Source organism: Cryptosporidium muris, genomic scaffold (genome assembly GCF_000006515.1).
Source record: "Cryptosporidium muris RN66 scf_1106632373453 genomic scaffold, whole genome shotgun sequence".
NCBI lineage: Eukaryota > Apicomplexa > Conoidasida > Eucoccidiorida > Cryptosporidiidae > Cryptosporidium > Cryptosporidium muris.
This window is the reverse complement of record NW_002196570.1, coordinates 493,634-506,153: the sequence shown is the minus strand read 5'-3', so window position 1 is coordinate 506,153 and position 12,520 is coordinate 493,634. Positions and strand designations below refer to the sequence as shown.

The window sequence follows — 12,520 nt, the reverse complement described above, 5'->3', positions numbered from 1 at the left end:
ATGTATTAGTATATATTATTTAAGTAGCGACAGACCGCCTAACGTATACTAATAGAACATACTTAGATTGTCTCCTTACTATTGTCTCCAATTATCCCCAGTTAGTTCAGACAATTTATTGTTGCGATGCAATATCTGTAACTTGTAAGTATTTTGTAATATATTATAAAGTTACATTACAACTTATATTCAGAAGCTATTTGGATGTATAGTAGCAAGAAATACCAATGTATTAGAAATATATTGCCACCTATAAAGAAAATTAGACAATATAAATTTCTTTGTATCTAAGTATAATTGGGAATTATAACCTGCATAAGGTGGATAGTTATTTACTTGATGAAGCTTCAATTTAAAGTATCTTCTTAAGTAGTCTATAGAAATATCCCAATATTATAAGTTAACATATATATGATGAAAATGAACAATTTATGGGTAATTTGCATCTGAAAGTAGGGATTAGACTGGTCACATTTATACGTGACTTATTTTTTCTCCTTAAATTGATGCATAAGTTGTGCAAAAACTGACTTGTTTTGACGTTGACTTACTGTTAACTTGTAGAAATTCACCAGATGATGAAAACTTTCTTTCCCCGTATGACTTCATTAAGGTTACTTTTCTTTATGATTAGTAGGAGTTTTCTGATGAAATTAGTTATTATTCAATCAGTGATATATTAGACTATTTTCGCTATGTAGTAGGCATTATCAGTATATTTATTATATATTTACTATATATTTACTATAGAATTATTATAGGATTATTATGGAATTATTATAGAATTACTGTAGAATTACTATAGATTTACTATAGATTTATTATAGATTTATCATGGACTTATTATAGATTTATTACTAGATTCGCTATGGATTGGATTGATTATTTTGATTTGTAATATGCCAGGTGTCCTGTCTTATCCTGACTTGGTAAGATATATCATTGGTATTCATGTATATTGTTCCTAGTACTATTATAAGCAATTTAAATAACTTATGTATCATATACTGTTTATATTTGACATTATGAATAAGTCTGTACTTCTTGACAATTAATGGCATATATATTACCCATTGATGGGAATTGGAAGATTCTGCAACAAAATTCACTATTAAGTAATTATCAAATTTTTTGGGATATTGAATTGGGAGGTGGCCATTTAGGTAGAGTATTGTTAGGGAAATGTAAACATCATTCTAAATATGTTGCAATAAAGATTACTACTAAATGTTATGCTAAATACTCTGAGAAGGAAATTTTATTATATATTCAACAGAACAAGGATAAGTATACTAGAAATATAAGCTATATGAATGAAATATCTGAAATAGATAAAAAAGTGACTTCATTATTTCCAGAGATATATAATATATTTGAGGATAATTATTATATATATATTGTGATGGATCTTTTATATGGTGGAGAGCTGTATCATTTATTAACCAGAGTAAATCAAAAGCTTGATGAGAAACTCGTTGCTCTAATATTCAGACAAATCTGTGAGGCTGTTGATTATTTGCATTCAATAGGAGTAGTACATGGTGATCTTAAGCTTGAAAATATCATGTTCGGCAAGCAGAATAGGCTAGATACAGTGAAATTAGTTGATTTCGGCAACTCATTTATAATAAAGGGTCGGAACTTAATCTCAGAGTATAATAATACTAATATAAAGTCAAGAAGTGATAATCAAATAGATTCAGATAGTACATCTGAATTTGTATACAATAAATTCATTGATTTTTGGTGTTGCGGAATTATTTTATATATTATGTTGACAGGTGTATATCCAGACGGCTTAAATATTATTGATAATTGTAAAGATATTTGCTTTGAACATTATGTTTCTAATTCAAAGGAGTTAGAAGATAATAGCCTTCTTGTTAAAGATTTATTAATTAGGCTATTATCGTTTATTCACTGTAAGGATAATACCACAATGAGTCAAATACTTCAACACTCGTGGTTTAGTATTGCAGATGAGGCTGATATTTATAATGAATTGGTCTTACCACATTCAGAACTGATACGTAATAAAATTTTGCCATAAAGTGTAGTTAAATAAATATAAATGAAGTAAATGATATTGATGTAAATGTTGATGGAGATGAACTGTAATTATCAAGTCTAGAATTTGGTCTGATATTTGATTCTGCAGATATTAAGTCCGTATTTGTTAAAGAAGTTGATTGATTACCTGGTATACTAATATAGGAAGATTGTAATGAAAAGTTTGGATCTTCTCCATCAATATCCAGATTTGGTAATAGATCATTAGATATAGTATATTGTACCATTTGAGTATTAATGAGTTGTCCATTTATTACTTTGAGATTAGTTTGAGATATTTCTTCCATTATGTACAAATTTTCTATTATTGAAAAGTTAAATTTTTTCAGTATTAGTAGAACAATATATATAATAAGTAGTAATATAGCAATATATATAAATATAACTATAATATTCATTACAGTTTTAAATGAAAATGATAAGATTTGCAATAAATAAATATATAGATGCTTTCCTATATTCTTCTGATTTGTAAATTTATCAACAATAACATTTTTTAATATTTCTAATATTGGAAATGTAGTATTAATTAAAGTTTTATCACATGTAAAGGAATATTTAATATACTTATTATCATTATCTTTCATCACAATAAAGTAAGCAACGCCTAAACGTTCACAAGGTAACTTTGTATAATATTGATAATTATATTGTGTATTCGAATCATCCTCATAACTTTGATTATACTGAAGCACTTTAAATTTATCGATCATATTTATTTTAGCTGCAACTATGTCGACTTTTTTCTTAAAATATAAGATTATATTCCATCCTCCACTACACTTTTCAACCTTAGCCATATTTATCTTGATATATGATATTAAGTTCTTATTTACAGTTATATTACTACTTAGAAGTGACTCCATTACAATATATGTATCTGATTCTGTATAGAGAGATGGTTGTTCATATTTTGTACATGTTTGTATATCATTCATTTCCAAGGTAGTAATATTACTAATGTCTTGACTTTCTGTGTTACTTTGTACTTTTAATAAGCCAATTGCCAAATCTTTTTCCCAAAATGACTTGGGAGGGATAAGCCTAATTAAGCCCCAATATTTATTATTACTAGTATCCAGTAAATCAAATCCAAAATTAATGTATGGTAGCAAATCAAATTCTTTTGATAATATTGGATAGCTAGGAGTATTTCCATAATAATTATTATTAATAAAATCTAAATTACCAAGTAATCTAGCTGGTATATCGCTTCTATATTTGGTGTTAAGAATTGGAACAGTTAAGCTTCCAACAGTGTTGAAATATTTGTGCTCCTTATAATTTAAAAAATTTATCTTTAAATAATTGCAAATTTTGCCTTCACTTATTGAGATATGTTTCTCCTCCTGTCTAAATCCTAAATATTCACAAAAATTATTTCGAAAATAGTTATTTAGATTGGGGTATGTACCATATTGGCAAGCTAGAAAGATTTGTTTCTGGTGTGAAGTATCAATATTATTTAATGTGCCAACTAGCAATTCAAGATCCATTTCCTTTATTGAATCTATAGCACGAGCAATTGAAGGTCCAACAATAGAGTCCTTAATAAAATTCCCACTAGTTCCTGCTATAGCTTCAACTATTGCAAAAAACTGTGAACTTAAAAGTACTGATGTGAGTGGTTTTACAGAAAAATTACTATCATTTCTAGAAAATTCTACAATTGGAAAGAATGCATATTGTTCATATTTTGAACACTCAAGAAGATCAGCAGCATCGTGTAAACCATGCAAATTATCTACAATTTTGAAGTGATCATAGCCAAAATTATTGCTTAGTGGGAGTGATTTACATATAGGTAAAAATGTGGCCAAAGCCAATAATAATGATTTCAATTGAGCCATCCAACAATTATCATCATTAAATCTTAGTCTTAACTGTTTATTGCAAATCAGTTCCTTGTAATCTTAGTATAAGGTTAAACTTACACAGATCAAGTACCATGATACTCGACAAAATATTACTAGCGCCAGGAGGCCTTTTTTTTCGTTATTATTTTATTTTACAAATTTGTGATAAACTTCTCAATTATGAATAAAACTCAAAAAAAGAATTCATCGGAGCTTATAAATAAGCATAATAAGAGTTCTTCAAAACTTACTGAAGTTTTTACTGAAATTATGACTTCATATTTAAAAGTAGTACCCAAACACATTCAAATTATTGATTGCTTTATTTCCTACCTTGCAATAATTACAATAACTCAATTAATCTACTGTATTTTGATTGGAATGGCATATCCTCTTAATTCCTTTATTGCTGGCATATTTACATCTGGTGGAACTGCTTTGCTTGTATCAGCTCTCAGAATTCAGTTAATAGCTCCAGAACTCTTTGATAATATATCTCCTAAAACAGCTATTTTTGACTTTCTAATTTGCTCCTTTGTATTTTTCATTGGATGTGCATCATTACTTGTTTAACTATTACAGTAACTGTTAAGAAGAAAAGAAGTGTAAGCTAAATATTAATAATAATATCTCTCTGTATCTGATAGTAGCTTTTACATTATTCAATTTCTAAAGATATCTTTTAGCATACAGTATATAGTAACTTCTATATCTGAATTAGGTTATATTATATTTCAAATGATTTCCATTCATGATCTACCCCTGAAATATCATATTATTACCCATCATTGAAAACTATTTTTATTCTTTATTATATTGCAAAGTATTTACAATATAATTCCAATATCTGAATATGAACTGAAATTGTAAAGTACTTTACTTTTTCTATTTATAACTTTAGTAATAGGGAAATAAAGTAATTCACTATTTTATATATTATTTTTAGCTGGATTATATTATTTCCTAATTTCTTGTAGTTACTATCTGTTTCCACTTTCTTCCTAGTAGAAATTCGCAATGCTTTAAGTGCATGTGAAATATTGTTATTGCATGTACCGGCAGCTGCATGTAAGACACGTGTCCTGTTATCTAAGATAATGTATAAATTAAAAAGGGCCAATATATAATAGCAATATCTGTCAAGTAATCTTGTATTATAATTATTTTAAATATTTGTATTTTGCCTATGATTCCTTGGAGATAATTATACCTACTGCAGATGCATTTTAAATAATTGAGGCGGTTTGAGTCTGTATTTAGTATTATATTCTGATAATGTACTATAAGGAATAAAATATAACCTAAATAGAATTAAATTAGCTAAAAAAAATGAAATATAATAATACAAATCTAATATCAATGTACTTAAGATCAAAAAGGATTATCCATATTATATTAGCTAGAAATGGAATAATACTTAACATATGTTCATCAGTTATATAAGTGAATCTCAAATTATAAGTACATAGCAAATATGAATGGAATATCTAGAGTAAGAGAGCAGTATAATATTCTAATAAAAGTTATCAATAAGACAGGTTAACTGTAGGACTGCATAGACTGATTTTAATCTATGGCGCTTTGTGGGACAAGCGGATCCTAAAATTCCCGCAACAATGCGCTGTGAAAAAGGGAAAGATGTCAGTTTGAGTTGAAGATTAAGGAGAATTGCAAATTTATTGTATCTGCCTTTTTTGGAAAGCTATTGTGGACAAACATATAGTGACTAGTCGCTTCCAATTTGGGGTGGACGAATATGGATGTGGCACGAGATTACTTGTCTCGGTTGAGAAGCCGTTGCGGTGAGGATACAGAACTGTATCAGGAATTTTTGCGAATAATGAGAGACTTTAAGCATGGGAATATTAATGCCAGGGTAGTTATTAGCCAAGTTGCGGAGTTATTCAAAGGTAATTCAGGTTTAATTGCAGAATTTAATAACTTTTTACCTGAGGAGCTAAGATTGCAAGTTCCTCAAACTGACTGTGAGTATGCTGCAACATATATTAAAAAAGTGAAGGAATTAGCACCCGATATATATGCAGATTTTTTGACACTTCTAAGTAAATATCAAGAAGGTGAGAAGACTGCTAGTGAGGTTAAAAATAAAGTTACAAGCTTGCTGTCATCATATCCAGATCTGTTGCGCGAATTTGCATTATTCCTACCAGAATTAAGCTCTGATAATTCAACTATGCAGCAGGGCTATCAAGGTAATGGAAGCCATAATAATACTGAGGATTTGGATAACTTTAATAATAGCACAGTTAATGATAAATCCGAATTTTTATCTTACCTAGCTAGTACAATCTCTTCAACTGTTTCTTGTGAGCCACCCAAAGTGGTCACTCGCAAAGGTCCTGTAGATGCATCTTATAACTTGACTGTGATTCCAGAACTGGATAGACTGTTAGAACAACAAAAGAGACATTTAAATAAGGTAGAGACCACTAAAGAGAAAAATGGATTTTCCACAGAGACTAGTGATAATCCTGAAATTAGAAGTCAATCATATCAGCATTATTATTATAGTCAAGAAGACTTATCTATGTGGGAATCAGACTATAGGATTTTTGAGGAGGTTTATGTTGCAATGGGTGATAATAAGAGATATTATAGTGACTTTTTAAAGTTGATATACTTGTATACACGTGGTGTATTAACAGTAGTTGAGACTCTTTTGGCACTTGAATGTTTCTTTCCCATGGATAGTGGTGATCTACCTTACGAAGTCAAGCGTATGATTGTTCAAAGAGAAGCAGCAAGACGAAAATATTCATACTTCTGTTGTAACTTCGCACAACTGGATTACTCAAAGTGTGCACGAAATGGTAACAGTTATCTTCACTTACCAGATGACTATCCAATAGCTATCTGTACTGGGAGAATTGACAGCGATCGCCAGAATCTCAATGATAACTGGGTTAGTATACCTCAAGGTTCTGAGGATTTTTCCTTTAAACATATGCGTAAAAATGTATATGAAGAAAACTTGTTCAAGTGTGAAGATGAAAGATTTGAACTTGATATGGTTATTGAAAATAATCGCTCAACTATACATATTCTAGAACCTATTGCTGAACAGATAAGTAAACTATCTATTGAAGAAAAAAAAAGATTTAAACTGAAAAATCCACCATTCTCAATAATTCATCTGAAAGCTATATCTAGAATATATGGGGATAATGGTTCTGAAATATTGGAACTATTAAAGCGTAGTCCATATAGCTGTATTCCTGTTATATTGAATAGACTAAAACAAAAAGATGAAGAATGGACTCATGCAAGGCATTTGATGAACCAAGGTGTATGGAGAGATATTCAAACGAAGAATTATTTTAAGTCTTTTGATCATAGATCATTTTATTTTAGACAATCTGATAAGAAAAATACTAATGTTAAGGGTTTCCTTTCTGAGGTAAGCAAGTTATATCTTCAAAGAAGAGGTTTTGATTTAGGTACTTCATCACCATGCACTACCGTTATACCTCCAAAATCTATCGATTCTACATCTCCTATAACTTCAAGTGAAAGATATCAAAATATATCAACTACCTATCGTAAAGAGTCTAATGGTTGGAGTATAGCTCCTGAATTTGCTCATACTATGTCAGATATTGAGGTTCATAAGGAAGTAATTGAATTAATTAGTTTTACGATATATCGCCAGGCATCAGGCCCTGCAATTGGGTCTAAGGCAAGAAATTTCTTACAGCGTTTTGTACGATCATTATTTTTACAAATGAATTATAATGTTGATAATGATTTGTTAACACTGAAGCAACTCCAGAGTGAAGGTTCTACTTTTCAAACAAGTGTTACATCTAATTGTCAAAATAATTCATGTAGCAACTCTTCAAACTCATTTTCAAATACTCACTTATCTAACAATAGTGATAAACAGATGCTCACCGTCGAAGCATATGTTAATGCAGTTACTGAGGGACATAACAATAATTTGATTCCCTTTACTGGTAATAACTCTAGAGGACGAAGGCTAACAAGGAATCATTCCAAGAAATCTTCAAGTATTCAAAGTAGCAATAATGGAGATCAACATGTTCCACTAATAAATATTAAACCACCTACAATAGAGGATGGAGTTATTGATGGAGAGGAATCAAATATATGCAAGACTATAGATAATACATCAGGTACTAGTGATAACAACACTGACAATAACTCTACAAATAGGCAGGATAATCATGCAAATCTTGAGACAGCTAATAATAATGTAGATTTAAATAGTATTTTTCAATCCTTTACGACATCTTACGATTGCCGTGGTGGACTGAAGTACTTGTGGAGTGACCATTGCAAAGTAAATTGGCACAGTTCTAATTTATCACCAGATTGGTTTGAACCTAGCACTAATGGAAATAGAACCGTATTTACAGATGATACCTTTGGAATAGAAGTGAATGATCATAATGAGATATCTGAAGATAATAAAAGTGCAACCATTGTAAATAAGGATGGAATGAGCAATTCTATTGTACAAAATCTTAATGTAAACAAAGGAAAGGGGTCTCTTTTTAGACCTACATCTTTAGTTAGATATATTATGGGTAATGATCATATATGCTGCTTTCTGCGCTATTATCAAGTTATATATGAACGACTACAAAGAGCAAAAGCAACAATAGAACAAAGAGAAAAAAATCCACAACCATTCCAAAGATGGTCACCCAATGGTCCTGATGTTCCAAGGCCTACTTATAAACAAGTGATATGGTGTTGTTTTGGTTTATTATCAGGAGAACTTGAATTAGGTTTATTCGAAGATATTTGTCGTGATGCAATGGGTAATGATTCATATTGGTTAGGCACAATAGACAAGGTACTTTTGGGGATTTCAAAAGTCATTGTACACATTGTTAATGATTTGGCAACATGTAGATTACTTGCAATGAATCTAGTATATAGAGATACAATTTTTGATCATTATAGAAAACTAGAAGAATTTATTGCAGCATGTCGTTCATTGTTACCAACAGTCCAATCATCATTCTATATAATAACATGGTCTCCATGTGAATACCTACTGAAAATTCGTATGAGACAATTGGACGATTATCACTTGACATTTTTGCCGTTTATTAGTAACACTAAGTCTAATAATCTCTCAAATAATGAAGTAGATCAGTGCCAAGGTACTGATATGATTGAAGAAACACTGATTCCACCCAAAAAATACTTATTAGGTGCTGAGGATGATATTGAATATGGAGTAGCAATCGATCTCACAAATGATATTGAGCTACTACAACAGATTTTAGTACATCAACTAACTAGTATTAATGATGATCCAACTATGCGGAATTCATTGCCACTAGAACAAATATCCGAAGCTGATAATGAAAATATATCATCTGTGCTATCATCAAATCCCGTTTCATTTTTTGTATATATGGAGCAGACATTCGTCAAACCACTACTCTTTTGCAGCATGAATATGAAATACATTGCTAAACTCGCAGCTTCATCTCAGTGGTTAGGCTTTTTACCAGATAACAGTCATCGTGACATAGCGAGGTCTCCATCTGTTTCACGTGATGCAGTAACAAATACATCTGTTAGTGTCACAAGACCAGCAGAGTCCAAAAGATCTAGCAGACGTACTCTAATGGTCAACGATATGCCAAATCCAACAGATGAAGATAAAGGCCAATGGTCAGAGGAATCTATAGAATCCAATAGTAGAGCTATGTCAAATACAAATAGAAGAGGTACTGTTGGTAGGAAAAGAACTAGAGGAATGCCAAGTGATATAACGACAGAAATTGATGATATTGACATTAGAGTAACAAGAAGAAGGTCTGGAAATACCACTAGGGGCTTTAGAAGGAATTAACATATAATATTGCTTAAAAAGCAATAACTCTATATACTCCTTAGTTCAAATATACATAAAAGTTTTGAATGTGTATTATATTATAGAATATGCATTTATATCTTAAATTAGAGACTTGAAATAAATTAGATTGGAACCTAAGCTTTATTTTAATAAAATATTACATTACTTTGTAATTTAGATATTACCTAAATATTGTCTCTACGTAAATTGACCATTTAAAAGATTTATTACTCCTAGAAATATAAAGTTTGTAACTTTGGGAGAATATTTTCATAAGAATAGAAGTCATAATGCTTAGATCTCCCCCTAATCTTAACAAATCTTTGCTATACATGTCAATCTTCCTGAGCCCTATTGGCATGCTGCCGCGGTAGCTCAATTGGACAGAGCGTTGGACTTCTAATCCAGAGGCTCGGGGTTCGATTCCCCGTCGCGGTGTGTAGTCTTTTTCAATTAAAGAGAGTGCATTGACCTGACCGCCTAGTCTAATTTGGCTCTTATGAACAAGTGTTTCAATACCTACCCTATCCTGCGGGCTTGGTGTAGTTGGATATCACGTCTGCCTACGGAGCAGAAGGTCAGGAGTTCGAGTCTCTTAGCCCGTGCCTTTTTCTCTCCGTGTAGGGAGGGAAAGAAGTGAGTTTATTAACACTTCATAATAGTATTGTTCTAACTTTATTCTACTCCTCAAACTTTAAGCTTTTACTTTAGGCTATTATATTATTTTCAAATGAAGTGTATTTTGACCTCTTTTATTATTTCTGAAATCTCCAAACTTTTTTTATTTGATCTCTAATAGCACTTTTTCAGTTACTCTCATGAACTTCCTATTAAAGCGCTAAATCTCTTTAAAATAGATCTCCCAATACTATTCTAAAATTGATTGATTAAATATAGCATAATACGCAGATAACTAATATAATATATAACTCCTCTACTTTTCTCTTAGTATAGTTAATTCATTGATACCTTAGCTCTTTTTAAGTGGGGTTATTTGTACGCTCTTTAAGAACTTTAGAAATATTACCCGCCTAAAGAATGTATCGGTACACTATAATCGATAAAAGTAGTAAGCTACAGCAAAAAAGTTACATGCAATCCCCAGCTTATGTAAAAAGGGAATTAATAAGAATATAACTTATAGACTTCTATACAATTTAAAAAATGATATTTTATTTTACAAAATATTCTGAGTTTATACAACTGAGTTTCAAAATTAGATAATGGAGAATTTCAGATAAATTACTTTAACTTAGTAATTAACTAGTTGTCAATATAAGCTCTATATAAATATTATTAAGTAAGTAAATTAATATTAATAGCTATATAATCTAATATATGAACTGATATTATAAAACCTCAAATCATTACTTTAAAATACCATCTGGTATATATTTCCAATAACTAAGACAGACTTATAACGAAGTACAGGCTCTGAAAAAAGTAATAGAAGATTTATTTTTATTATCTTGTGGTTTGGTAAGATTAAAATTCAAATATATCATGGTAATTTTGCAAAAATGAGAGCTGTAAATATTTGTTTAAAAATAAAGTTTCTAGTACTTAAATAGTAAATTTATATAATCAAACAACTTATCTAAATATTTCAAGTAAAAAAATTATATAGGCTATTTTTAAAACATTAATTATAAATATTAAGCTAGAAGTTGAAATTTGATATTTTGTTCTTTAAATATGGTTAACAAAAATCCTTGTTCAAGGAGAGATTTATACAAAACTATTTCTACTATCAACTATGCAAAGTAAAGTTATTAAATTAATATTTTTAATATTTGGGATTATATTAACAAACAATTATTAAATAGATTAAATCTAATAACACTATAGTAACTCAAGACAGTAGTCTATGATATATATCTGGATATAAAAGTAAAACGATCTATTATTTTAAAATAAGCATGTACAATTACTTAGATCTTAATAGTTTGATGACTATATATCATATCAACTACTGAAAATAATTATAGTAGAAGAAAAAAATTTACATTAAATAAATTTATATCTTGCTTCTTCAAATAATATACTAAGAATCATAGAATATCTGCAATGATAACAGATGATATATATATTCAATGGGAACTACTTCTTATATTAAAATTAATCAAATAATTATCTATTAAAATTTTTACTGGATTAATAGACAAGATTATTTTGGATTTAGATAAGTGATGAAGAATGTTACAGGATTTTAATTTTATCTTTTTAAATAATAAAAGAGAATTATGTACTTTTGATAAACTTTTACCATTAAGATATTGGATCTATTATACTACTCTATAGATTATCTTTCAAACCTTTTGTTTATTGTAAATAGAGATGAAAATATTTAATAAATATATAAGACAATGTTAAGATACTTAAAACATTAGAACAAAATAACTATTTTAAAAACTAGTATAAAATATTAAGATCATTGTTCAAGCTAAATATATGCTAAGTAATAAGATTAATAAGTCAAAATAAGATATTTTAAAGATTTCTTAAAAATAGTATATAGGTTTTAATATACAATTTAAAAGCAAAGAATAATCCATTTTAAATCATGATCTATCTGAATTTACTTAAAAGTATTTAACATTTATTTAACAATGATAAATAAATTTATTAATGTTTAAATTTTGATATGAAATATAATCTAAATTAAATATTCAATTTAAAGAAGTTACTTGTGTCTTCAGCTAGGACCCAGTTTGAAGCTTATGTGAAGAAACTAACA

At 29.3% G+C, this 12,520-nt stretch overlaps 4 protein-coding genes and 2 non-coding genes across 6 annotated transcripts, besides 14 other annotated features; 5 read left to right on the top strand and 1 right to left on the bottom strand.

The window, feature by feature from the left end:
* Positions 1-714: 714 nt before the first annotated feature.
* Positions 715-760: a sequence feature (AT_rich).
* Positions 761-1,054: 294 nt separating this feature from the next.
* On the top strand, positions 1,055-2,050 carry CMU_039530 (protein kinase domain-containing protein; the record flags this gene model as incomplete). Its single annotated transcript, XM_002139197.1, has 1 exon — positions 1,055-2,050. One exon carries the CDS (start codon positions 1,055-1,057, stop codon positions 2,048-2,050), a length of 996 nt encoding a protein of 331 aa, XP_002139233.1.
* A 7-nt stretch (positions 2,051-2,057) lies between these two features.
* CMU_039520 (uncharacterized protein) lies at positions 2,058-3,920 on the bottom strand (the record flags this gene model as incomplete). The annotated part of the gene is made up of 1 exon (XM_002139196.1): positions 2,058-3,920. One exon carries the CDS (start codon positions 3,918-3,920, stop codon positions 2,058-2,060), a length of 1,863 nt encoding a protein of 620 aa, XP_002139232.1.
* Positions 3,228-3,258: a sequence feature (AT_rich).
* Positions 3,349-3,380: a sequence feature (AT_rich).
* A 186-nt stretch (positions 3,921-4,106) lies between the features above and the next one.
* On the top strand, positions 4,107-4,499 carry CMU_039510 (DAD family protein; the record flags this gene model as incomplete). Its single annotated transcript, XM_002139195.1, has 1 exon — positions 4,107-4,499. One exon carries the CDS (start codon positions 4,107-4,109, stop codon positions 4,497-4,499), a length of 393 nt encoding a protein of 130 aa, XP_002139231.1.
* Positions 4,500-5,078: 579 nt separating this feature from the next.
* Positions 5,079-5,101: a sequence feature (AT_rich).
* Positions 5,102-5,214: 113 nt separating this feature from the next.
* Positions 5,215-5,275: a sequence feature (T-rich).
* A 407-nt stretch (positions 5,276-5,682) lies between these two features.
* CMU_039500 (transcriptional regulatory protein SIN3, putative) lies at positions 5,683-9,780 on the top strand (the record flags this gene model as incomplete). The annotated part of the gene is made up of 1 exon (XM_002139194.1): positions 5,683-9,780. The coding sequence occupies one exon, from the start codon at positions 5,683-5,685 to the stop codon at positions 9,778-9,780; it is 4,098 nt and encodes a 1,365-aa protein (XP_002139230.1).
* A 367-nt stretch (positions 9,781-10,147) lies between these two features.
* CMU_039490 lies at positions 10,148-10,221 on the top strand. The gene has a single exon. It is a non-coding gene; the product is annotated as a tRNA-Arg (tRNA).
* A 93-nt stretch (positions 10,222-10,314) lies between these two features.
* CMU_039480 lies at positions 10,315-10,388 on the top strand. Its single transcript has one exon. It is a non-coding gene; the product is annotated as a tRNA-Arg (tRNA).
* Positions 10,389-10,937: 549 nt separating this feature from the next.
* Positions 10,938-10,972: a sequence feature (AT_rich).
* Positions 10,973-11,066: 94 nt separating this feature from the next.
* Positions 11,067-11,104: a sequence feature (AT_rich).
* A 308-nt stretch (positions 11,105-11,412) lies between these two features.
* Positions 11,413-11,442: a sequence feature (AT_rich).
* A 110-nt stretch (positions 11,443-11,552) lies between these two features.
* Positions 11,553-11,578: a sequence feature (AT_rich).
* Positions 11,579-11,777: 199 nt separating this feature from the next.
* Positions 11,778-11,806: a sequence feature (AT_rich).
* Positions 11,807-11,890: 84 nt separating this feature from the next.
* Positions 11,891-11,932: a sequence feature (AT_rich).
* Positions 11,933-11,989: 57 nt separating this feature from the next.
* Positions 11,990-12,019: a sequence feature (AT_rich).
* Positions 12,020-12,123: 104 nt separating this feature from the next.
* Positions 12,124-12,145: a sequence feature (AT_rich).
* Positions 12,146-12,372: 227 nt separating this feature from the next.
* Positions 12,373-12,462: a sequence feature (AT_rich).
* Positions 12,463-12,520: the final 58 nt, after the last annotated feature.